Source organism: Panthera leo, chromosome B3 (genome assembly GCF_018350215.1).
Source record: "Panthera leo isolate Ple1 chromosome B3, P.leo_Ple1_pat1.1, whole genome shotgun sequence".
Lineage (NCBI taxonomy): Eukaryota > Metazoa > Chordata > Mammalia > Carnivora > Felidae > Panthera > Panthera leo.
This window is the reverse complement of record NC_056684.1, coordinates 45,911,191-45,938,268: the sequence shown is the minus strand read 5'-3', so window position 1 is coordinate 45,938,268 and position 27,078 is coordinate 45,911,191. Positions and strand designations below refer to the sequence as shown.

Genomic DNA, 27,078 nt, shown 5'->3' with positions numbered 1-27,078 from the left:
TTCATATTCGACCACACTCAAATTTTAAAATGTCTACATCATATACTGGATGAAAAGATGAAATAAGATTAGTCAACTAGGGCTGAGAGGGGAGATTCTGTGCCTTTTCCAGACTCGTCCCCAGCCAAAAACAAACATGTACTCTTGCTTGAATCATATAAAACTTTGTTCCCTCAATCAACCCTGCAATGTCAGACCTCCATGCCTTTTCACATGCTATTTTCTTATGCCTACAGTATCTTTATTTATCCTTCAGGCTTAGTTTGAATATCTTCTGTAAGAACTTCCCTGATAATAATCAGGACACTCAGTCATTCTCTGACTTTAGTCTTTCTATTGCTGCACTAGTACACATTCTCTAAGTTCTGTTGACCACTTTCTATACACTGGCACTGTTTTAGGTGCTAGGAATCTAATGGTGAACAAATAGAAAAGGTCCATACAAATTTACAAAGATTTATTCTAGAGGAGGAGGGATGAGAGGAAGTAATGCAAACATAAATAAGATACATTCAGATTTGCTAAATTCTAGGGGCATCTGGGTGGCTCCGCTGGTTAAACGTCCAACTTTAGCTCAGATCATGATCTCACCGGTCATGGGTTCGAGCCCCAAGTCGGGCTCTGTGCTGACAGCTCAGAGCCTGGAGCCTGTTTCGAATTCTGTGTGTCCCTCTCTCTCTCTCTGCCCCTCCCTGACTCATGCTCCGTCTCTCTCAAAAATAAATTTTAAAAAAACATTAAAAAAAAAAAAAAGATTTACTAAATTCTAGGAGGAAATTAAACATGGTGATAGAACACAAAAGACTTCTCTGTTTATGTACCTGACTCCCAACTAAACTCTCTGGCTTCTAAACCACTTTCCCAACTTTATATATAAAAAGCATTCTCGCTACAATTTATGTAAAAGCATGTATATACACTCTTAAAACTATTTTCAAACAAATTATACAAACATGACACAGTCAGGTGGAAGAATGAACAGTAATAATTTCACAAGTAGCTCAGGTTGACATACTGTTAAAGAAAGTCCTAACAATGCTGACAGGGTCTATTATAAATTCATGCTATCTAACCTCAGCTTGGCCTAGTAATCCCTTATCAGATTCTGTTTCTTCTCCATTCCTGACAGTAGTTCAAACATTCCTCCACAGATGATTATACTTCATACTTTACTGAGAGCTCATCTTGATTCCCCTCCCTCCTAACCTTCAAATTTTTCTAACTTTATCCATTTCTATCTTTCTCAAAGTGTAATTCTTCCTTAAAGGGAAACTTTTCTTTATTCCTGATCCCAATCCTTACTGGCTGGACCTGCAAGAACATTGGCTCCTATCGATTTTTCTTTCTCTTGTACCTTACATTGCTTTTCTACTAGATCATTTTCCTCTTCCTACCAACTTGCTCCTGAGTATTCCCTGTCTTCCTTTCACCCCCAAATACTTCATAGTATTTCTAAATCACCGTATCTTTTCCTGTTTTTCACATTTCTTAAAAACCTTGCTGCTTCACTGGGGCGCCTGGGTGGCTCAGGTGGTTAAGTGTCCGACTCTTGATTTCAGCTCAGGTCATGAGCTCACAGTTTTGTGGGCTCAGGCCCCACATTGGGCTCTGCTCACTGACCGTACAGAGCCTGCTTCAGATCCTCTGTCTCTCTCTCTCTGCCCGTCCCCAACTTGTACTCACACGCTCTCTCTCTCAAAATAAATAAACTTTTAAAAAATTAAAAAAAAAATTCTTGCTGCCTCAGCCAACCCATCCATTATGCTTGCAATGTTTTCACCTTCACAACTCTACCAAGAGCCGATTAAAACTCATCAATAACCTTCTAGTAACTAAAAATCAACTACCTTTTATAGTCTTTTTTGTCTTCAGTATTATTGAGGCATAATTGCAAATAAAATTGTAAGATGTTTAAAGTATACATCTTGATGATTTGATACATGTATACATTGTGAAAGGACTCCCCCTATCTAGTAAATTAACATATTGTAGTCATTCTTCATTCTCTTTGATATCTCTATAATATGACATTTTGTTTTGAAACTTGTTTCTTCCTTGGCTGATCCCAGTTCATCTCCAACATGTTTAACTATTATGTTTTCCCCCATAGCTTCTCTTCCTCATCCTACTCACTATATGCAGATATTATCCCTCAGTTTCCTCCCTTTTAATTTCATTCTCTCCCCTTATTTGAACTATATCTTTTGTACCCATAAATTCTATGCAGAAAGCTTAAGGTTAGGCTAACCTCTCCCAAACTCCAGGTCTACTTCAATATCCTAAGGAATGACCACTTGGCTTTTAAACACATCTAAAATTAAGCTAGTCAACACCACCAAAATGAGTCCATCATTTATACTATTGGCACCTGAATCCTCTTAGTCTCAAATCAAATTTGGAGTCAAAATGCATCCTCAAACTCTCACTGGGACTCTTCAACACGAAGGGTATCTTGCATGGTTATCTCCAAAAACTTTTTACTTTATAGTAAGTGTTGAAAAGACACAAATGCAAACAATGCAACTTTGAAAGCACCAAGTACAAAAAAAAAAGCACTAAGTACAATGGGAATACAGAATAGAAATTAAATACTTCTTGTTGGAAGGATTCCTCTATTCTTCCATTCTTTAGGACCACAATTCAAAATTCAACCCTCTTACTCTTAAATATAGAGAACAAACTGAGGGTTGCTGGCAAGAGAGTGGGGAAGAGAGGAATAAATGGGCAAGGGGCATTAAGGAAGACACTTGTTGGAATAAGCACTGGGTGTTATATGTAGGGGATGAATCACTGGATTCTATTCCTGAAATCATTACTGCACTATATGCTAACTAACTTGGATGTAAATTTACAAAAAATAAATAAAAATCAAAAAAAAAAAAAAAAGAAAAGAAAATTCAATCCTCTTTTCAAAGCTAAGCTCCAGTGCTATCATCTTCATGAAATCATTTTCTTACACTTCAGCTTCTCATGACTCTAAAACATCCTAACTGGTCTTTCAGTCATCTGTGTACTTATCCTACATATTCTATAATTATTAAAAATACGTACTTTTTTTTCAAAAAAGAGATATGCCATAACTTTAATTTTAGAGGAAAATATAGGTATAATGAAACAGTGTGAGAACTCCTAAAATAGTAGCAAAATTATAAATACCTGGGCAATCACAGCTTCTCGTGTTCCATAATATTTAAAGAACAGATGATCAGTCTGAATATAAAGCTGACAAGTATTTCTTTCAGCTGAAGTTGTACGTTTTTTCCTCAAGTGTTCTGGACCATTAACAGCATGTTCTCCTTGAGGTGTCTATATGTCAAAAAGAGAGTCATTTCTGATAATTAGTATGCTTCACTATTATACTTCATACAACTAAGAATACACATTATGTACAATTTCATATTCTGCTTTATTATGTAACACCATAGGTATTCCCCCACACCATAAAAATTCTTATAAATCTCACTTTCAGTCTCATAACTATATATATAGACTATATAGATGATTTATAATTTATTCAAGCAATTCTTCCACTTTTAAACATTTTCAAAACATATTTTTTAATATATAATCCTTTAAATATAAAGCAAGTCTTATAGTAGCTTATACTACTTTGATATTTTCTTCTCTCTCCCTCTAACACCCAATCTATTACCTAGCCCCATCAAATTGATCTCCTAAATACCTAGGGAATCTGCCCATTATCTCTGGTGCCTTCACATTAGCCCTGGCTACCATCATTTATTACCTAGGGTACTGCAATATCTCTATCCATATCCACTACCGGCCTTCCCTCTATTCTCCAAACCACACTCTTTCCAAAATGCCAACTTGCAAAATTACCCACCTGCATAATATATTTCAATGGCTTCCTAATGCTCTAAGGATAAAGCTCTAAATGCTTTACATGTGCCACCAAATCAACATCGCAGTCTCTGCTTACATGCCCGGTTTCTTCTCATTCTATATTATTTCAAAGAGAGACTCTACCACATAACCCAACCTTAGCTCTCTGTGCTACAGCTAAACAGACTTCTTTCCAATCCTCCAACATCGTCTGTCTCCTGCCAGTCTTTGCACATGCACATACAGCTGCCTTCTCCTAACCAAGCTTTTTCCTTCAGACCCATCGATTACACCACCTCACAGAATGCACCCATGTCCCTTCCATAGTGCAACCTTATGGTATATTGTGTGGTGATTGGTTTAATTTCTGTTTCCAGCCTACCACCATTACTTCAACCACTAGAACAGGAGCTCCAGAAAGAACAATCCCTGTTTGCTTCTCACTATATTGCTATCACCTAACACAGACTTGGCAGGCAAACAGCAGATACTCAGTAAGTAAGAATTAACACTGCTATTGAATCCAAGCACTTAAACATTTGCTGACATCTGAGGACTCCATTTTAACTGAGTTTTGATGACATAGTTATGGAGAATTCAAATTAAATTAGATTTGGGGCACCTGGGTGGCTCAGTCGGTTAAGCATCCAACTTCAACTCAGGTCATGATCTCACCACTCATGGGTTCAAGCCCCACGTCAGGCTTTGTTCTGACAGCTCAGAGCCTGGAGCCTGCTTCGGATTCTGTGTCTCCCTCTCTCTCTGCCCCTCCCCTGCTTGCACATGTGCGCGCGCGCTCTCTCTCTCTCAAAAATAAACAAAAACATTAAATAAATTCTATTAAACAAATTAAATTAGATTTTAAGCCACAATTCCAAATTTACTCTCACATTTCAAACTTTGCTTCTCCCTTGACAACTCCATGTTTCTCTGTTCTCTCAGTTACCACCTTCATTTTGCCTTTATCTATTTTCACTGAGTACAGCATTCGAGGGTGGCAGTTACTCAGCTTCACCACGCCCTACTGTCTTCTGGTTTCAATGGTCTCCAATGAAAAATGAGCTGTCATTTTTACTGTTGCTTCTGTAAAGGTGACTGGACTTTTTTTACTGGTTGCCTTTAAGAGTATATATCTTTCAGTTTTTAGACTTTTCTAATAACATCCTAGGGTGTTATTTTCACTGTAAAGTATTTATCCTGCTCTAACTACAGGGCTTACCAAAATTGTTGATATCCTCTGTCATATTTGGAAAAGTCTCTGCCCTATCTGTCCTTATTTCACTGTCATTTTTTCCCCTCCTGAGAAATCAATTATACATATGCTAGACCTTCTTGATGAGTCTCCTATCTCTTTTCTGTATTTTCTATCCTTTTGCTTCTGACTGGTTCATTCTGTTTTCTTATGATATACCACCCAGATCTAAATCCATCAAATTCTTAATTTCTGTTGTTATGTTTTTTAATTCTAGAATTTCCATCAGACTCTTTTGTTCATTTTCAGTTTTCTGCTGCAATTTTAAATTCCATCTTTATGTACTTGAACATATTAAAGTCTGTATCTGTGTCTGATCATTTCATTACCTCGAAACCTTTAGGCTGTTTACATGTCTGATACCCCAGTACAATGTAAACTCTTTGAGGGTGTACACTTTATGCCATTTACTCTTGCATCACTGATGTTTGGTATACAACTTTTCTCCTCTTGTTCTTCCATCATGTTGTCTCATTTGTTCATATGCTTATTATTTTCAGCTGAATGCCAGACGGCGTACATGAAAAACCACAGATAGAATTTTAGGCTTGAGGCGATGATATTTTTCTCAAGAGAAAATTTATTTTTGCTTCTGGCCTTCACCGTTAGGCTTGATGCACTAGTAATCCTGGATCACCTTACTTTAATCACAGATTAAGCAGCTGTGATGTAAAGCTGTAATCCCTTTGAAAGGAAGAGGTAGAACATTTTTTTGACCCACCCTTACTTCCAGGGAGTAGACCTTCAAGATCCAAACCTAAAGCACTACAGAGAAGGCCTCATGTACTATTTTTACCCTAAGGCTCAAGAATCTGGAGAGTTCTACTCAGCTTCTCAGTCTCTCAGCTACTTTATCGGAACTGGAAGACAGAGCTGGAGAAAAGGTAGATCCAAATGCCATGCTCACTCAGTCATCCTCATATTTTCCTAAGATCTAGCCCCATAATTCTTCACAGCCTTGTTCTCTCCCCAATGCCTCCAAGCCAATACACAAACACACACATGCAGACACACATATAAACATGTACATATGTACTTTTAAAATATTTATTTAAAAAAAATTTTATCTTGAGACCAGATTGGTTTTTATTAGCAGTTCTGAACAGGAAAAGGATTACTCTGTATCTTGAAAACAATTTTGTGGTAATTTTATGCATCCTGAATATTGTCTCAAAGCTTGTAATTGTCTTCATTTTGAGGTGTCTTTTACCCTTAATTTTCATATGGCGAAATATATCAAATTTTTTATAGTCAAAAGATTTTACATCATATTCTAAGAGTTTCTCTATCCCAAATTCCAAAATATTTTTAAATATCGTTTCAAACAATTTGCCCATTTTTTAATTGGAATTTGATGCATTATTTTAAGTGAGTTATAATACTTCTTTGTATATTCTGGAGAAGCCTTCTGCCAGATAGATGTACTGTTGACATTTTTTCACAGTCTGTGGCTTTTTATATTTTCTTAACTGTGTGTCTTTTGAGAAGATTTTAATTTTGACAAAGTCAAATTGATAAATTTTGGAGACTGGGTATTTTTTTTTTTTTTTAATATTTATTTTGAGACACAGAGAGAGAACACATGAGCAGGGGGAGAGGTAAAGAGAGAGGAAGAGCCCAAGCAGGTTCGATGCATCAAAGTCAAGAGTCAGACACTCAACCAACTGAGCCACCAAGGTGCCCCTAGAATGGGTATTTTTGTGTCCTAAAAAATTGTTGCCTATAGCAAAGTCACAAAAACTTCTACGTTTTTTTTCTAGAAGTTTATGTTCTAGCCTTAAGTATATAGACTCATTATCTATTTTCAGTTAAATTTTGTATGAGGTGTTAAGTGTATAGGTTGAGGTTCGATTTTTTTTTTCCATACGGATATCCAATTAATTATACCAGTACCATTTGTCAGACTGCTCTTTTCGCCTTTAAATTACCATGGGACTTTTGAGGAAATCAACTGACCTTATGGACTCTCTATTCTGTTCCATGGATTTATACGTCTAACCTTAGGTCAAGAGGACACTATCTCGATTACTACAGCTTTATAGTAAGTCTTAATATCAGGCAGTGTAAATCCTCTAGTATGTGCTTTTTTGAAAGTTCTTTTGGCTATTCTAGATCCTTTACATTTCAGCCTAACTTTCAGAATCAGTTTATCAATTACTAGATAAATCCCCACTAAGATTTTGATAGGTGTTGCACTGACTCTACAGAAGAGCCTGGGGAGAATTGATATATTGAGTCTTCCAAACAATAAACACAACATATTCCTCTATTTATTCAGATATTTTATTCTTCTTGGCAATGTCTTACAGTTTTCATATATATGCCTTGTGCGTATTTTATTAAATTTATTCTAAGTATTTTATATTCTTAATCATACTTTTAGAGGTTTTTTCAAAATTTATTTTGAGAGAGACAGAAAGACAGTGAGAGCATGGGGGAGGGGCAGAGAGAGAGAGAGAAAGAGGGAATCCACAGCAGGCTCCACACTGTCAACTTAGAGCCCAATGGGGGACCTGAACTCATGAACCACAAGATTATGACCTGAGCCAAAATCAAGAGTCAGATGTGTAACCAACTGAACCACCCAGGCACCCCTAGACGGTTTTTTTGAATTTCATTTTCTAAATGTTCATTGGTAGTATACAGAATACAACTGATTTTTGCATACTGACTTTTTATCTATCCTGTATCCTTGGAAAATTCACTTACTAATTTTGTAACTTTTCCTAGATTCATTAGGACTTTCTAAGCATGCTCTCAATTCACCTACAAATAAATGCAGTTTATTTTCTTTATAATCTACATGCCTTTCATTTCTTTTTCTTGCCTAATTGTGCTATGACCGTGATGTGTTATCTTCTTTTAAATATTGCTGAGTTTGACTTGTTAATATTTTAAGAAATTTTGCATACATATTTATAAGGGATGTTGGTTTGTAGTTTAGTTTTCTTACAATGTCTTTGTATAGTGTGGGTATCAGGATAATGCTGGCCTGCCAGAATGTGCTAAGTTTTCCTTTCTCCTTTATTTTCTTAAGGGCTTTGGGTAAGATTGATATTATTTTTTAAATGTTTAGACTTCAAGAGTGAAACTACGGGGCGCCTGGGTGGCTCAGTCGGTTAAACGTCCACCTTTGGCCCAGGTCATGATCTCATGGCTCGTTAGTTCGAGCCCCGCATCAGGCTCTGTGCTCACAGCTGAGCCTGGAGCCTGATTTGGATTCTGTGCCTCCCTCTCTCTCTGCCTATTTCTCTCTCTCTCTCCTTCAAAAATAAACATTAAATAAATTTTTTTTAAAAAGAGTGAAACTATATCTGGGCTTGAACATTCCTTAACAGAAAATTATTAAGTATCAATCTAATCTCATGGTATACACACCTACTATTCTATTTTTGCTTGTTTTTCTTATTTTGTATGTGTAAAGGAATTTGCGTATTAAGTTGGCTGTTGAATTTATTGGCTCAATGTACTGAAAACTTAAACTACTAATGTGTATGGTAATATCCCCTCTTTCATTCCTGACACTATTAATTTGTGTTTTCTCTTTATTTCTTGATCAGACTAGCTAAAAGTTTATCAATTATATTAACCTTTTCTATTGATTTTTCTCGTTTTTATATCACTGATATATCTCTTACCTATTGTTTTATTCTTCATACTTTGAGTTCAATTTGTACTTCCTAATCTAGCTTTTTTTTTTTTTTAAGAGAGAGTGTGCAAGTGGGGGAGAGGGGCCAAGGGAGGGAAAGAGTGAAAGCGGGGGGGGGGGGGGGGGGAAAGAGGGAGGGAGAGAGGGGGAAGGGAGAGGGAGAGGGAGAGGGAGAGACGGAGAGACAGGGAGAGAGAGGGGGAGAGAGGGAGAGAATATGAATCTTAAACAGGCTCCATGCTCAGAAGCCCAACAAGAGGCTCGATCCCATGACCAGGAGATCATGCATGACTTGAGCCAAATCAAGAGTCGGACACTCAACCAACTAAGCCACCCAAGCTACCCCTCTTCTCTAGCTTTTTAAGGTGGATGCTTGTATGAGTGATTTCTAGATCTTTCTTCTTTTCCAATATGATCATTTAAAACTTTACATTCTTTGTTGTTAGCAGATGTTTAATGTGCATTCTTTACTTCTTTGTATAGACCTAAATTTCCATCTGGTACCTTTTTCTACCCAAAGAACATCCTTTAACATTTCTTGCATTTAAATTTTCTTTCAGTGGTTATACAACTTAAGCTGAATCTAACAAATTTTATTGTCTTGTATTTTTGTTATCATTCACTTCAAAATGTTTTCCAATTGCATTATTTTCCAATTGTCTTATTTACATATGACTTGATTTCTAAAAATTTTAGGATTTTCCAAATTTTTTATTACTGATTTCTAATTTAATTTCCTTGAGACTTAAGAACTTATTCTATGTAACTTCAATCCTTCTAAAGTTATTGGGACTTATTTTGCAGCCTGGCATATGTTAGCAAATGTTCATGTACACTTGTAAAGAGTATGTATTTGCTACTGTTGAGTGGAAAGTTCTTTAAGTGTCAATTAGGTTGGGTTGGTTCAGAGTGGTGTTCAAGTGCCCTATATCCTAAATGATTTTCTGTCTACTTGCTCTATCAACTTATCAGTCAACTTACTTGTTTACTCAGAAATGAGTGTACCTCTGACTATACTTTGTAGATTTTTCCATTTTTCCTTTCAGTTTTGTCAGTTTTTCCTTAATATATTTCATAGCTCTATTAATAACTGCACTATTAACTAACTTTTAGGGATTATTTCTCTTGAAGTAAAATGTCCCCCCCCCCTTGTCTACAGTAATATTCTGTAAACTAATATACATTCTTTGATATTAATATGGTTACTCTAACATTCTTATGATGAGTGCTTGTGTGATACATGTTTTGTTATCCTTTTACACTGTGTCTTTTACATTAAAAAAAATTTTTTTAACATATATTCATCTTTGAGAGACAGAGGCAGAGTGCGAGCAGGAGAGGGATAGACAGAGAGGGAAACACAGAACACAAAGCAGGCTCCAGGCTCTGAGCTGTCAGCACAGACCCCAATGTGGGGCTTGAACCCACAAACCGTGAGATCATGACCTGAGCCGAAGTTAGACACTTAACTGACCGAGCCACCAGGCACACCTCTGTGTCTTTACATTTAAACTGCGTTTCTTTTAGACAGATTTGGTCTTACTTCTTTAATCACTCTTACATTCAGCTTTTTAAATCAATATGTGTAGTCCATTGACATTTAATGTAATCATTAATATGGTTAGATTTAAAATTACCATCTTGGTATTTATTTTCTATTTGTCCCATATGTTCTTTGTTCTTTTTTTTTTCCTACCTTCTTTTGGATTAACTGAATATTTTAAATTACAGTTAACCCCTGAACAACCCAGGGATTAGGGATGCTGACCACTCACACAGTTGAAAATCCACATATAACTTTTGACTCCCCCCAAACTTAAATACCATAGCCTGTTGTTGACTGGAAGCCTTACCGATTACTAGTAAGTTAAAATGTATTTTGCGTATTATATGTATTATGCACTATATTCTTATAATAAAGCTAAATAAAATCAGAAGAAAGAGAAAATACATTTACAATGCTGTAGTTTATGTACTGTACAGTATTTACAGGAAAAAAAATCCACATATAAGTGGACTTGTACAGCTCAAACCCATGTTGTTCAAGGGTCAACTGTACATATGATTTCCTTTATTGCCCTGTTAAATGTATCTCCACTATTTTTTTCAGTGCTAATTCCAGGACAGGGGACATTTCTGCAAACATCTTCCTCAAAGGACTGATAGTAAATACTTAAGACTTTTGGGCCACATTGTCTCTGTTACAACTACCCAACTCTATCAGTATAGTGCAAAGGCAGCCACAAACATGCATCTATGAATGACTGTGGTTGCGTTCCAGAACTTTACTTACAAAGCAGGCAGCTGGCCCAAGGGCTGTAGTTTGCTGAGTTTGCTGAGTCTACCTGACAAAATTATGCTGCTTCCTGTATAGTGTTAAGAAGATTACAACAATATACTTCCACTCTTCCCCTTCTTATCCTTTGTGCTATTATCATAAATTTTGATTCTTCGTATATTATAAACTCATTTTACATTGTTACTATTTTAAATAATCATCTTCTTAAAGAAAGTACTTAAATAATAAAAATGTCCTTTATATTTTACCTATGTATTTACTATTTTAGGCTCTTCACCTCTTTGTATAAATCTGCATTTCCATCTGGTATTCTTTTTCTACCTGAAAAACATCCCTTGACATTTGTTGCAGTGTAAATCTCCTAGAAGCAAATTCTCTCAGCTTTTGCCTAAAAAAGATCTTTAGGGGCACCTGAGTGGCTCAGTCGGTTAACCATCTGAGTTTGGTTCAGGTCATGATCTCACGGTCCATGGGTTTGAGCCCCATGTTGAGCTCTGTGCTGAGAGCTCAGAACCTGGAGCCTACTTTGGATTCTGTGTCTCCCTCTCTCTCTGCCTCTCCCCACCTCATGCTCTGTCTCTGTCTCTCAAAAATAATAAACATTAAAATAAATTTTAAGATATTTAATTCGCACTCATTTTTAAATATTATTCTCAGAGAATAAAGGATCTTAGTTGGAAAGGTTTCTTTCAACATTTTAAAGATGTCATTCCATATATGTCTTCAGTTTGCAATGTGTGATAAGCAGTCAGCAGTTTTTCTTACAATATTTGCTTCCCTGTATGTAAACGTATATTCTTTTCTATGGCTTTTTATTTTTAAGGACTTTATTTTTAAGTAATCTCTACATTCAACGTGGGGCTCAAGCTCACAATCCCAAGATTCAATGCTCCACCAATGGAGCTAGCCAAGTGCCCCTCTATGGCTGCTTTTCTGATGTTCTCATTTCCAGTAATTTGGTTTTTTAATATGTCCTGGTATGCTTTTATGTTTATCCTGCTCAAGTTTCACTGAGCTTCTTAGGTTATGGGTTAAAATTTTTCTTCATATCTTAAAATTCTGGAAACATTACTCTTTCAAATATTTTTTCTACTTTCCTTCCTCCTTGGAATCCAATTGTTTTCTTTATTTTCGTTCTTTCCGGTTAGATTTGGGTTGTTTCTATTCTTCTACTGTCCCTTATTCAAGTTTACTCATGTTATCTTCTGCAATAACTAATTTGCTCTTAAGTCTCTCCATTAAATTCTCCAATTCAGAAAATGTACTTTTCATAGTTTGTAAGTTACATCTGGGTCTTTATTATAATTCTATTCTCTCCTGTTTGTTTTCATGTTTTTCTGTAACTCTTTGAACATATTAATGATAGTTGTTTTAAAGTCCTTGTGTACCAATGCCTATAATTTTTGGTTCTGTTTCTGATCACATTTTTATCTTTTTATCATCCAGTAATGTTTTTTGAATGTTAGACATTCAAATGTAACATTACTAGATATGTACATTGCTGAGTATCTGCATTCTGTGTCTTCCTTTAATAAATATTATTGAGTTTTATTTTGACAGGGAGCTAATTTACTTGAAATCACTTTGATCTTTCTCAAGCTTCATTTTTCAGCTTTATAAAGGAAGGCTTGGAGTAGTCTTTACTCTAGGGTAAGGTCAACCTACTCCTAGCATGTCGGGATCTCGACCAAGTGTAATTCCTTACAGTTGTTCAATTTAGTTTCTCCAGTAGTTTGTCTTTGTCTAGTAGTTGTCTAATAGAATCTCACCCTATGCATCCAACAGATGAGTATTCAGCTAAAACTCAAGGCAACCTCTGTCCAGATATCTGGAGCTTTTTCTCAGTGTAATCCTCTCCTCTCAGGTACTCTGCCCTAAGTCCAGATACCTCATCCTCCCTAAACTTTGACTTGTCTCTTCAACTCAGCAAGACTGCTATGTACTTCTTACTCTTCTTGAGATCCCCTTCCTCTGTGCCATACCTAAAATTTTGCCACCAGCCAAAAAAAAAACAAACAAACAAACAAAAAACAAACAAAAAAAAACCCATCAGGGAAATCACAGAGAGATTTAGAGAGACAATTCTTTCATATATTCTGCAAGTAGTCTAGTTGGAAATCAGTTACTCCATCACAGCTGGAAGTTAAAATCTCTATTTACTTTTTCCACTAAGAGTTTCAAAGTTTTCATTTAGACATTTAGTACTTTAATATATCTGGAGTTTTATACATGATGTGAGATGGAGACCTGACTTCATTTTTTTTCAAATGTACATTTTTTTCTGGCTCCAATTATTCAATGGTCTCTACTTTTCCACATTGATTTGAGATTCCACCTCTAGTACTTAACAACAAAGTTTCACACGTGTATGGGTCTCTTCCTCAGTATTCAATTTTATTCCTCTGGTCAATTTGTTCATCCTATGCTAATATCACACTCTCAAGTATTATAATCAGTCATAAAATCTTCCAGAGTAAATCCCTCTTTACAGTTTACAATCTTTAGGTGGTCCCTACTTCTTCTTAGCCTTTACTTTTCTGTATAACATTCTCAACCCATCGTGTGGTGTGAATAACCCTGTTGTAATTTATATTGGAATTGCAGTGAACCTACAAATCAATATGAGGAAAATTGGTATTTTTATAATATGAGGTATTATTTTCCACAAATATGGTATATCTCTCCTTTTATTTAAAATCAATCTTCTTTAACATTTCTTCCAAAGTTCTACAATTTTCCTTATTTAACCCTTATAATCCTTTGTTACACTGCTTCTTTCAATACATGGTATTCTTGATACTATTATTAATGATGTCCTCTCTTTCATTACATTTCTGGTAGTCTACTGCTGATATAAAGAAATGCAACCTACTTTCATATATGAATATTGTATCGAGCCACTGCTAAACTCTTATATTTAGCAATCTGTAGTCTTGTCCTCTCTATTCATATCACCAATACCTTAGTACAGGCCACTATTGTCAACTGAAATAACTTCTAATTAGTCTCCTAGTCTCTAGGTTTGCACTCCACCCTGGAGTTAAAAATTCTTTTTTTTTTTTTTAACTTATTTATTTTAAGTAATGTCTGTATCCAACAAGGGGCTCAAACTCAAGACCCTGAGATCAAGAGTCACATGCTCTTTCACTGTCTTCTGAGTCAGCTGGGCGCCCCTGGAGTTAAAAATTTTTACTGGTCTTGTTATCTCTCCTTTGTATACACTACTCCTCCTGTCTTCCTATCTCTTTGCAGCCAACCTAACTTCTCCTTATTCTTTTAGTTTCTGATTGCTGTCCTCAAATACTTCCTAGACTAAATTAACTATTCCTTTTATGCTTAATCCTCCATCTCTTATCACTCTCAATTGTTTCTGTCTCCAATTAAACTACAGTTGATCCCTGAACAAACCCTTCAGAGGTCTGAACTGTGTGAGTCCATTTATATGTGGATTTTTTTTCCATACATAAACTACAGTACTGTCAATGTATTTTCTCTTCCTTCTAATTTTCTTAATAACATTTTTTAATCTAGCTTACTTTACTGTAATAATACACTATATGATCATATAACATACAAAATCCATTAATCAACTATTTGTGTTATCAGTAAGGTATCCAGTCAATAGTAGGCTATTAGTTTTGGGGGAGTCAAAAGTTACACGTGGATTTTCAACTGCATGAGGGTCGGCACCCCTAACTACCATGTTGTTCAAGGGTCAAGTTGTATTAACTTTTTGAGAACAAGCTTGTATCTTCATTTCCACATACTCCCAGAACCTACCAGTCTTTAACATGTTAGAAGATTGATACATAACTGTTCAACAAGTGCAAAAATAAAATCTCACTTGTATTTGAAAGATCCCCTGAAATAGAATTGTTTGTCCCACTCTGCAGATCAAGAAATGCACAAATCTGCATTTGTGACTCAAGAAACTCAAGCAACATTACTCTATCTTACTACTTATAGGATGACAAAATACATAATAAATGTTTACCATAAATATAATTTTTTCATTTAAATTTGTGTTTTGAATAACTATTTTTAAGAAGGTCAAAAAAAGAGTTAAAAAAAAAAAAACACAATAGTCACTGGGGCGCCTGGGTGGCTCAGTCAGTTAAGCGACCAGCTCAGGTCATGATCTTAAGATTTGTGGGTTCAAGCCCCGCGTCAAGTTCTGTACTGACAGCTCAGAGCCTGGAGCCTGCTTTGAATTCTGTGTCTCCCTCTCTCTCTGCCTCTCCCCAACTCTGTCTCTCTCTTTCAAAAATAAATAAACATTAAAAGAATTTTAAAGAAGTTTTAACTTATAATCATCATCATCATCATCATCATCATCATCATCATCTCTCCACAGAGGCATAAATCTTTCAGAAATTCCAGAACATATGTTTTTTTAATGCAGGAACACATGCCAAAGACCATTTCCGTTTCTTAAATGCAAGCTAGTATTAAAATCCTTACCTGTGTTACTTCCTCTACACCAGTCATCTGGTACTTCCTCATCCTTTCAAATACTGAATGATCTGCACAGCCCCCCTGTGGACCATATTTATGGGGATAGTCTACAACACAAAGAAGCAGTGTCATTACTATCACATGCTTGATATTACTAATTACCTGATAAATGAAAAACAATGTCACAATTCATGAAAGCCACCAATACTTGTTGAGCATTCTCATTTTAAAACCTGGCAGGTTTGTAAGTTTTCCCTCAATAAAATATCACTGGTCTCTAGATTTTTGTCATATAGATGATTTGTGAATTCTAAAAAGAACAATAATATTCCTTATTCTAGGTTTAATTTTCCCAACCTTTCCTGCTTCAGATATATAAAGTATGTTAATACTGAAATTTACTTCATTTTGTAATTTATAACATTCCCTTCACATTAAATTTCATATGCTGCACATGTACACCTCAAGCTGAACTACAGTTAGACTAATATAATATTCTACTGGCTTGAATTCCTTCAATGAATACCAACTGGACTCAAGGAAAAGTGATTTAGGAACATGCTCCATGGCATAGTAAAAGGAGACTGAGTTTAAATTTCTTCCATGTGTAATTCAAGTGAATGCTATTAGCCAGGAACAATTTTATCATCATTTGTTTTCCCTTTATAATTAAGCAGTGATTATTTTTAGTCTTTTAAAAGTTTATTCCATTCTGTCAAATTTCATGTACTTCTCCCTTATTAGGGTTCTCCATATTCATGAACATATTTCATAATTTAATCAAGTTACCATAATTAAGAGAACTGTCAAAATAAAAATACCAAGACATGGGTGAGAGGGGAAGCACTGAAAAGTCCTTAAGTAGTTTAAGACATAATACACAGAACTATAATTAGAAATACTGCAGGCAGTTTCTTAAGAAAATCTAGAACCTTGGGGCTCCTGGGTGGCTCAGTTGGTTAAGCCTATGACTCTTGGTTTTGGCTCAGGTCATGACCTCACAGTTTGTGAGATGGAGCCCTGCGACAGGCTCTGCACTGACAGCGTGGAGCCTGCCTGGGATTCTCTCTCTCCCTCTCTACACAGCCCCTTCCCTCCTCACGTTCGTTCTCTCAAAATAAATAAACTTTTTAAAAAAGAAAAAAAAAAATCTAGAACCTATAGTGGATACTAGTGGCCTATTGCTTTGGAAATAGTAATAATTTTATTTCAAATTTATTTAAATTCTAGTTAACATATAGTGTAATACTGGTTTCAGGAGCAGAATTAAGCAATTCACCACTTACATATAACACCCAGTGCTCATCATAATACAATACAAAATTTATTTATTTATTTATTTATTCATAATTTTTTTTTTGACATTTATTCATTTCTGAAAGAGAGACAGAGCATGAGTGGGGGAGGGGCAGAGACAGAGGAAGACACAGAATCCAAAGCAGGCTCTAGGCTCCGAGCTATCAGCACAGAGCCCGACGCGGGGCTCGAACTCACCAACTGTGAGATCATGACCTGAGCCAAAGTCGGACGCTCAACCGAGCCACCCAGGTACCCCAATACAATACAAATTTAAACTGGCAGTTAAGAAGTAGTGGTATGGACAACCTACATTTACTGATATTAACAACTCTGACTTAAACTTTAAATTAGTTTTTTATTAGAGGTCAAGACTGCAAAAGCTGTAAAATTCTGATCAATAAATGTGAGATGATAGACTTAAAAAGGTACCACTTTATAACCTCACATGTATAAAGTGACTTAGGTAAGGATCATCGATGGATACTAAAACCACTAGGTGAAAGATATGAGGTAACAGGATATTCATGGTCACTGAAAGTATCACCCCATAAATTACTTACTAATTATAAAGGAAAAAGATAACTTCACACTAAAGATGTGGTAATGATCACTTCATTTACCAGGTAATGAAGCGAAGCACTACCAGTAGTAGAGAGATATGTGCCTCTTGACGCAATGCAATAAGGAATGCCCAGCTATCCCTCTACAGTATTCTTGACAAAATATGCTCATTGAACCTAATCATGAATAAACAATCAAACACACACCAAAATGCAGAATATCCTAAGTCACGGACCTAGACATGTGAAAATCAGCAATGTCACTTAAAGGGGGGAAAAAAAAACAGAAAAAGTTGAGAACTAAGGGTGGGGAGCCTGGCAATAGAGACACTAAAAAAGACATAATAAACAAATGTCAAAAAGGTATTTTTAGTACAACTGAAAAAATGTGATTCTTTTTACCAAATTAATACCAATTTAAATTAATACCAAAAAAATATGGTATTACTGAATTAATGTTAAAATTTTTAGGGGTGAAACACTACTAGCTATTTAGGAAAATGTACATATGCTTAGGGATATGCGTTTTAGGGGATGAATTTACATTTGAAATTTTCAAAATAAAATTAGGACTAAAGGACTGCAATATTGTTGGAACAAACTTAAATGATTTCAAAGTGGAAAACATACAACTGAAGTGCTAAATGAGAAAAAAATTAATACATTTATTATTTTACCATTTCAAAGTTTGGCTGTGGGAAAATACAATATCATCCAACATGTATCTAATAAGAATCTACCACAAAGGCTGAAAAGTTTTTCAATATGAATATGCCCAGAGTTTTAATTCTCACCTTTTAGAATATTTGGGGTTATTATCACAATACCATCTTCTGATACTATAATTTTAACCTGAAAATATCCCAATAAGCCTTGCCCAGATTCTTAATGGAATCTAACTTGCCTGAACCACCACGTGAAGAAGTTCCTCCATACCAAGAACACTCATTTTAATAAATAAGGAAAAATTATACAGGCATACTCATAGACAAGTGTATACACATACTTAAGCACCTTTTGCAGTTAACAGAATTTAGATCCCTTGAAATTTTGCTCCTTACTTTAATTTTTATTAAAAAGCCAGGTTCAGAGTTTGATATTATTTATAAATCCATAATTTTGTACTATTTTATTTTACTCCCATGCTAGGACAGTCCAGTCTCTAGTAACTAAGAATGTGGACTGATTCTTTGGCTTAGTTTTCCCTGAACTCCTGGCTAAGGAAATGGTTTATCTAAGATAACAATGTGTATAAGGAGGAACCCCTCTGCTGATGACTGTGGCAGCAACTAGGCAGATAAGTAAAAACTGTACTCAGAATTACTGATACACAAAATATTTTGCCATATAAAATGGATGAAACTATACATTTTCAAAAGTTTAGTTTCTGTTCCAATGTGATAAGCAACTAAATTTATGATTCAATTAGTACATTATGTTTTTATTTTTCCATTAATGGGTCAGTGTGTGGTGCCCTAATTTAGATTTGTTTATTAAGTCAGTATTTAAGTTAATAAGAATCTATTTCACCACTTACTTAGGCTAATTAAAATCAATGAAATAAATATATATTTACCATCTGATGAAATTCTTATAGTTGAATTAAACATCTCCCAAAACATACACAAAAAAGAGCTATTTTGACCTCTGAAACTAATACAACTGTGCATGTTAACTGTATTTTCTTTAAAATTAAAAACTTAAAAAAAAGAACTACTTTAAACTATAGTTCTATCATATTTCTTAAAACCATCTTAATTAAGAAGTGCCAAATCCAAACTATCTCTCACACAGACATGAGCACAGACACATGAGCATGGAACACTGATGACCCCACTCCCAAATAAAAAACTATTTAACTTAGCCTTTCAAAAAACAAACCCTGTGATTAAATCATTACAATCAATTTTCAAGTGAACTTTCCCTAAATATCCTTGGTCTCCCCATCCCGCATGCCACGCAACTACTAGAAGGAAAGGAAAGGAAAAGAAAGGGAAAGGGAAATGGAAAGGGAAAGGGTAAAGGAAACGAAAAAGGAAAAAGTAAAAGAAAAGGAAAGAAATAAGAAAGGAAAAAAGATGAGAGGGGAGGAGAAGGGACAGGAGGAGAGGACAGGAGGCAAGGGAAGGAAAGGGGAGGAGAGGGAAGAAAGAAAATGAAGGGAAAGGAAAGAAAGAGGAAAGGGAAAAATGAAAGAAAGAAAATGGGGGCAGAGGGACTAATGTGTTTACTAAAATATATAAACTTCCCAAAAACCCTTCGTATCAGTATGTCACTTAACCAATAAAAAAGTTTTTAACTATTCAAAATTTTTACTTGAAAAACAATTTTTTCTGGCATCTGGTTGAGCGTCCAACTTCAGCTCAGGTTATGACCTCAGGTTCTAGGATTCAAGCCCCACATTGGTTTCATTGCTGTTAGCACAGAGCCTGCTTCAGATCCTCTGTCTCCCCACCTCTGCCCCTCCCCAGCTCAAGCTCTTTCTCTCAGAAAATAAATAAACATTAAAAAAAATAATAAACAATTTTACTCTTGGCTTAGTTTGGCAGCCATTGACCAACAGGTCCTCATTATCCTGTGTTCAAAGGCAGACTGAATTCTCCACCTCCGTTCCAAGTTAGGTAGGACATATAACCAAGTTCAAGTTGAAGGAACGTGAGCAGTAGGGAAGTGCACTAGCCAGGATCCTCCATGGTCTTTTCACCTGAATGTCTCCTGGGAGATAACCTGGGAACAGCATGAAATAAAGTACCCCAGATTCTTGGGGCGCCTGGGTGGCTCAGTGGGTTAAGCATCCAACTTCCGCTCAGGTCACGGTTTGTGAGTTCGAGCCCTGCATCTGGGTGACAGCCCAGAGCCTGGAGTCTGCTTCGGATTCTGTGTCTCCCTTTCTCTCTGCCTCCTTCCCTTCTCATTTACCCTCTCTTCTCTCTCTCAAAAATAAACATTTTTTTTTAAAAAGTATCCCAGATTCCTGAATTACTTATTGAAGAAAAGCTGCCTAATAAGGAATACTCACATTACATTGTCACTGTTTAATGAATTTTTAGTGCATTTTGTCACTGAATATGGGAGCTATTTGGTACTGCAGTTAGCAATGCCTTAATACATGGTGAAAACGTTTGTCAAGGAGAACAGAACAATTCATTTATACCTGCTTTCCAATGGCATTTAGCAATTTTTTCCAATCACCGACAGTACCAAAATAATCTTAGACTAGGATATCAGAAATTCTTTAGCAGTGTTAGTATTTATTGTCATTTTCTGAATGTTTTCATTTATAACTACTTTTCACTTATCTCCAGTCAGAACTCTTGCCAAAAAATCATCATATAGTTAAGTTGAAGACTGATACAGTACAGTAATAATTCTATCTTTTAACTAAAGATAAATCTCATAAACCCTATACTACCCAGATAATATATTTTACATGCTTAGGGAAATGTACTATTATCACTGTTCAAAGAATTTTTCAAAATTTACTCAATGCAAGATTTTCAGTTTTAGAAAGCAAAAGAGCTGTGAAGCTTGTTAGCAATGTGGTTATAAGTCCACCACATAATACATATGTCAAAATAACATTTTTGTTATATATAATTTATATATATTATATATAATTTAGTTCAACTAAAATACTTCAAGATATAAATCATTTGATTAGCTTGATACTATTCACACTTGAGAAATAACAAAAATAATCTGATCATGATAGGAATTGGGATTTACCTCCATTCAAAACACACTAACAAATATATTTTTAATCTGTTTCTACACAGGCAAAAAAGAGCTACTACAAAGTATTTCTGGAAAAGAGAATTTAAACTTCCAAACATTTGAACCAGTAAATGTGCATGGCATTTAATGTATTATCTTACTGAATTCAGATACAAAACAAAAATGTCCCTGTTTTAAAGTGTAACATCATTTTCTTTAATACAATAAGGGAAGCCAAAGAAGAATATACACGTCTGATTTATATAAACCCAGCAGTCCCTATTATATAGTAACCCAATAAAATATAAATACTTTCCAGATATTAATAATACTAGACACATTGACACTCTTGTCATCAATACATTGCCAGTGATGCTCGGCATTTGAGCATTAAGATTAAGGTAAACAAGGGTGCCTGGGTGGTTCAGTTGATTAAGCGTCCAAGTTCAGCTCAGGTCATGATCTCACGGTTTGTGAGTTCAAGCCCCGTGTAGGGCTCTGTGCTGACAGTTCAGAGCCTGGAGCCTGCTTCGGATTCTGTGTCTCCCTCTCTCTCTGCCCCTGCCCGGCTCACACTCTATCTCTCTCTCTCAAAAATAAATAAACATTAAAAAAAATTTTTTTTAAAGGTTAAGGTAAGCAAACAAGTACTGCCTAAAGGGTATCTCATCTATTTGATAAAATACATAAAGCTAATATATTTACAGACATAAATAAACATACATAGGTGTACACACACATACGTATTTGTGACACTATACATGTAGCTGATGTTAGGGTAGATTTCTTTCTACCATTCCTCCACAGTCAGAAGTCAAACACATATTGGGGCGCCTGGGTGACTCAGTCAGTTAAGTGTCCAACTTCAGCTCACATCATGATCTCGTGGTTCTTGAGTTCAAGCCCCGTATCAGGCTCTGTGCTGGCAGCTCAGAGCCTGGAGCCTGCTTTGGATCCTGTGTCTCCCCTCTCTCTGCCCCTCCCCTACTCACACTCTGTCTCTCTCTCAAAAATAAAATAAATATTAAAAATATATATATTTTAAAGAAGTCAAACAAATACTAGTATAATAGCACACCATCTATAGGCTAACATCAGCAGCAGTTGAAAGGAAGCCAGTAGAAACTTAAGAACACAACCATCACCTAGCAGGCCATTATTCCCCAGGGTGAAAGGACGGCCTATAGGAAGATAGATCACTCAGCCTCATCCCACCTCCAATAAGTTGTATGGCTGGAATCAAGAGACTACCTATGTTTAAGAAAATCACCTCCTCTGGTCCACCACCTGGGAGAGTCAAGAAACTCCTGCAGCACTGTCCAACTCCATCAGGCAGGCTCCAGCAAGAATCAAGGGGGGACCCAAAAACTCTTCCTGTTTTAGGGAAGACATTCCCCTGCCCCTCATGTCTCTAAACACTCACAACTATCTACCACCTTCTGCCTTGGGACCCTCAAGGACTATTGTCATTGTAACCCAGCTTTTATATTCATGAGACTATACCACCAACTACTCTAACTCATTATAGGTATTTGCTGCCCCCCAGATCACTACTTCCCTTTATTTCCTTATTTTTAGCTCTTAACTCACTGTCACTCTCTAACATCATCCCAACATAATTCTTAGTGATTCCAACATTAATGTTGATGATCCTTCCAGTACACTTACCTTTTCTCCAATGATCTTCTCCTACCTGAAGTTCTCACTTACATAATAATTCTTTTGAACCTGTCATTACTAATAAGTGAAACCCATTTACAATCTCAACTTGCACATCCTACTTTCTTTCCATGGCTGTCTTTTCACAACACTCCCTCCAACAATCTTGCAACACCACTAAGAACTTTCCATTTACCAATGTTACCACCTTGCTCACTATCTATGAATATTCTTTCTTCTGTTTATTCAGCTTAAATCCAATAGTCAAGTATTATCATAATTACTTCACTGCATTGGCTTAAAACTTCCTTTCCCTTCCCAATCCCAACTCTCAACCAAATCCTGTTTAAAATGAACTTTCTACCTACAGCCCTGCAAATGAATAGGCCTAAAAAAAACTGGTAACTATGACTATTCTCACTCAAAAATCATAATCTGTAACTCCTAGCAGCTCCTTTGTGCTACCTGGCATGGATACTTTATTTCCAGAGTCCATTCTCAATCTTATTTACCCAGTTAACTGTAGGCACTCACTGCTTTACCACATGAACAGCAGCAATAAAACTGATTGTGCCAGCTGAAACTATGCAAACTATGATCTTAATATCAATGGGGAAAATTATAATTGTTCCCAGGCTTTAAAATATTTAAATACTAAAATACTAATACCTTTTTACTAAATATAGTAAAACTCTCAATACTAAAACTCCTATTATTTATAAATCTATAGGACAATGAAAATAATAAAACTATTATTTAGTACACCATACTTTAAAACATTAGAAACATGAAGAATTAGATCTAAAGAAAAATATAGTGTTTTATTTCTTTATAAATTGTATTTTATATATCATCAACTAGAGATATACCTTTTTGAAAGTTGGATATTTAGGGTAAAAAATATATTTCCAAAGCAACAAAACAATATTTACATATGCTTCAAATCCTGTCAGCACAAAACTGCCCCAACAGAAAAAAAAAAAAAGGAATCAAGTGTAGAATTTTCCCTACATACTTTCAAAACTTCTAAAAGACCCTATTTTCCCTGGTCACCACATTAACTATGAAAATGGACAATGACATTTTCCCTCTAAAATTACTGACAATATAATTCCCATTTCTAGAAAAAGCCTTTGTTCAACTAATGAATAAGCCCTCATTGTGATGCTAAATCATAGGATGCACTGTAGTTCCCCTGAAAAGGCCAAACAGCATATTCTTTCACAAAGAATGAATCATTGGTGTAGAATATTCAGCCTATTTAAAACAAAGATCAGCTTTAAATCTATTGCCTTTCTTCCAGTCCTTTTGCATGCCAAACTCTTGCTTTTGTTTTGCTGTAGGAGGGACAAATATAAATAATACATATATTGTGATACTACCTCAAGCAGGAAACAGTTCCAGTTAACTCTCAATCATCCACTCCAGGAAGAGGGAAATATTTACTGTTCAGATTCTCTGTCCAACAGAACTGGTACATAAAACACCCACTGCTTACTGCATCCTAACTAGAGTAGACCTTGCATCCTCACTATTCCCAGTAAGGCTTCCCCACCTCACTGTGACTGACAGGTTAGAATTTTGACTGCAGGGATGCCTCAGTCGGTTAGGCCTCAGACACTTGGTTTCAGCTCAGGTCATGATCATAGTTAGTGAGATCAAGTCCCGCATGATCGCTGATAGCACGGAGTCTGCTTGGGATTCTCTCTGTCCCTCTCACTGTCCCTCCCCTGCACATGTGGTGGTGTGTGAGGACATGCATTCTCTCTCTCTCTCTCTCTCAAAATAAATAAACTTTAAAAGAAAAAAAAAAGAAATGTGACTGCAAAACCAAGGTCTTGCCTATGAGATGACTCTAACAGTCAAAACATTTGGTGTAATCTCTCCATTAACATGCTATAAATTACCAAATCCAATGAAATAATCTAATTTTTATTGTATTAATTGAGTTTAAAACAGACGGACTCCACAGACAGACAATGAACAAAAAGCTGTTTTGTTAATATCTGGAGGGTAGGTGGGTAGGGTTCTTGCCCACAAAAATGCCATTTATTCCTAAAGTTGCCAAAAACCAACAAGGATTCACTGATGTAGAGTAAAAAGGGAAAGTAGGCCATTATTTTATTATTTAATTTTTATTTTATTTTATTTTATTTATTTTTTTTTTTTATTTTATTATTTTATTTTATTATTTTATTTTAGAACAGAGGAGTTTGGAGGAATAAAGGAATAGCTAGGACACACCCCAAATGTCCTTTCTTCTAACTCCAGGGGATAGGAGTCCCTTTCTCCCAAACACCCTGTCCCCATTCTCCACATCCAGTTTCTATTTGGGGAGGGTGGGGACAGCATGGGAAGAAAGGCATAGTATGACTGTCCCTGGGAAGGAGAGGAAGCTGAAGATGGTCCCCTTTTCCACATATACTCACAATACTCATCTCCCAGGAAACAGAGATGGGAAGCTGAGACAAGCATGTCCTTCCCCATCCCTGGTTTTTAAGAAGAAAGGGTTAGTGTTGGGAGCCAAGCAGATCATGGGCATCAGGTCAGTAGGAGAACTGTTGCTCTATTATTCTGATCAATTATAAAGAGAATCACTAGACTCTAAGGTGCATTAGGATAAGACCCTCTGTGTCCACAGGATCTCAAACTATCTTATACAAATTAGGCACTCAAATAATGTTAATAAATAAATTAATCATGTGTCAACCACACTCAAATTTTTAAAATAACTAATCATTAAACCTGTAAAACTTACAACTGAAACATGTATTGAAAACCTGTAACATACTGAATCAACATGACCATTATTTCCATTTATTCAGTCTGGGATAGAGAAAATGGGTGAGTCCAGGCCAAAGAAGATGCCAGTTTCATTTCTTTTCTGAAGTCCCTGAGCTGTGGTAGCTAAAAACAAATATTATCAGCCAGAGTAATAGCTACCTTTCTCCTGTCTTCAGAGATTCTTTTCTCTAACAGCCAAAAGTCTACCCTATGTTCAAGGTTCAAGTCAAATGCCATCTCCCCTAAGAAGTATTCCTAAGGATCCCTAAGGCTCCCTCAGTGTGCACTACCCTCAGTACTCTGATGACATTTTGCTTAAGCATTTATCACATTCTGACGATGTTACTGACTGGAAATTCCCCTGGAGGATTTTCTTTTGAAGTCTTAATCCTTCCTATACATTCACAAATCAATAAACATTTGTTGAATTTAATTTTTCAGTCAGCAGCTGGTTTCCATTCCTCTTCAAAGGTCATCCATTAACCAAAGACCTATAAACTGCTGACTCCAATAACCTCCTTTTGGCCTTCATTCCATCCGCAATAACTAGGAACTGTCTGCAACTTAAAACTGTTTCTACATGAAGGTGTGCTCTAAATCCCTAACTACTTTACAGATTCACATAAAATAGAACCTGTTCAAAATTAGGGCGTGTATGCACATAAATTTCCTAATTGTGTGTCAGTGTTATTTTTCATTGCGTCAATTTCTTTACAAAACAAGTAATGAGGAAAAAAAAAACTGTTACCAAACATCAGCAATACAAGAATAAATAGACACAGAGTACACATCCTCAAAGAACTTACAGTCTAGCTGGGATATTAGACATATATAAACAAGAATCCATTTAAATTCACCAAGTGTTAAGTGTTGCCGCAATTATCCACAGTTCATAAACAGTTAAATATCGGTTGAATTTAATTACTCATCCAGTCAACAGCTGTCTTCCTTCCATGCCTCTTCTCAGAGGTCAATCATATGGACCACTGACCTGTAAACTGCTGGATTCAAAACACAGCAACAACTCGCCGATACATAAATGGCAGTAAAGAGAGGACACCCAGAACTGACGGGCCAGAAAAGACTTCTAGAAATATTATTTCTGAATTGCATTTCGAAGGATGAGTGTTGGTTTGGGGGAAAAAGAATCTATAAGATCAGTGTTTCTTCTGCTCTCTTGCTTCCACAAGGTTCATCTTAAGTTTCCAAAATGTCTCCTTTCTAGACCTCAGGTAACAGACCAAGGCATTTAAAAGTCCTTAGTATGTATTTCATCCTCCTGTCTTTTTTCAAATTTATCATACGTAAAATGATGTTTAATCAATCAGTAGTTGATGGGCTACTATCAAAAGCTTTAGAGTTTTTATTTTTAATAACCTAAAACTAGAAACAACCCAAATGTCCATTGACAGGTGAATGCATAAACATCCATACAATGAAATACTACTCATCAATAAAAAGTAATGCACTATTAATATACACAAAAACATAGATGAATCTCAAAAAAATTGTGCTAAATTAAAGAAGTCAGATTTTTTTTAAGAGTACATAATACAGGAGCACC

The 27,078-nt window shown here is 35.8% G+C and overlaps 1 protein-coding gene across 2 annotated transcripts in view; it reads right to left on the bottom strand.

Annotated features, from left to right (window-relative positions):
• Positions 1-27,078, bottom strand: part of ADAM10 (ADAM metallopeptidase domain 10) — a 135,638-nt gene that overhangs the window by 41,388 nt on the left and 67,172 nt on the right. For both annotated transcript variants that reach the window (XM_042941897.1, XM_042941898.1), the window contains exons 5-6: positions 15,505-15,605; positions 3,157-3,306 (exon numbers count right to left, since the gene is read on the bottom strand). In XM_042941897.1, coding sequence (XP_042797831.1) covers positions 3,157-3,306; positions 15,505-15,605 — 251 coding nt within the window. The remainder of the gene's footprint in view (positions 1-3,156; positions 3,307-15,504; positions 15,606-27,078) is intronic.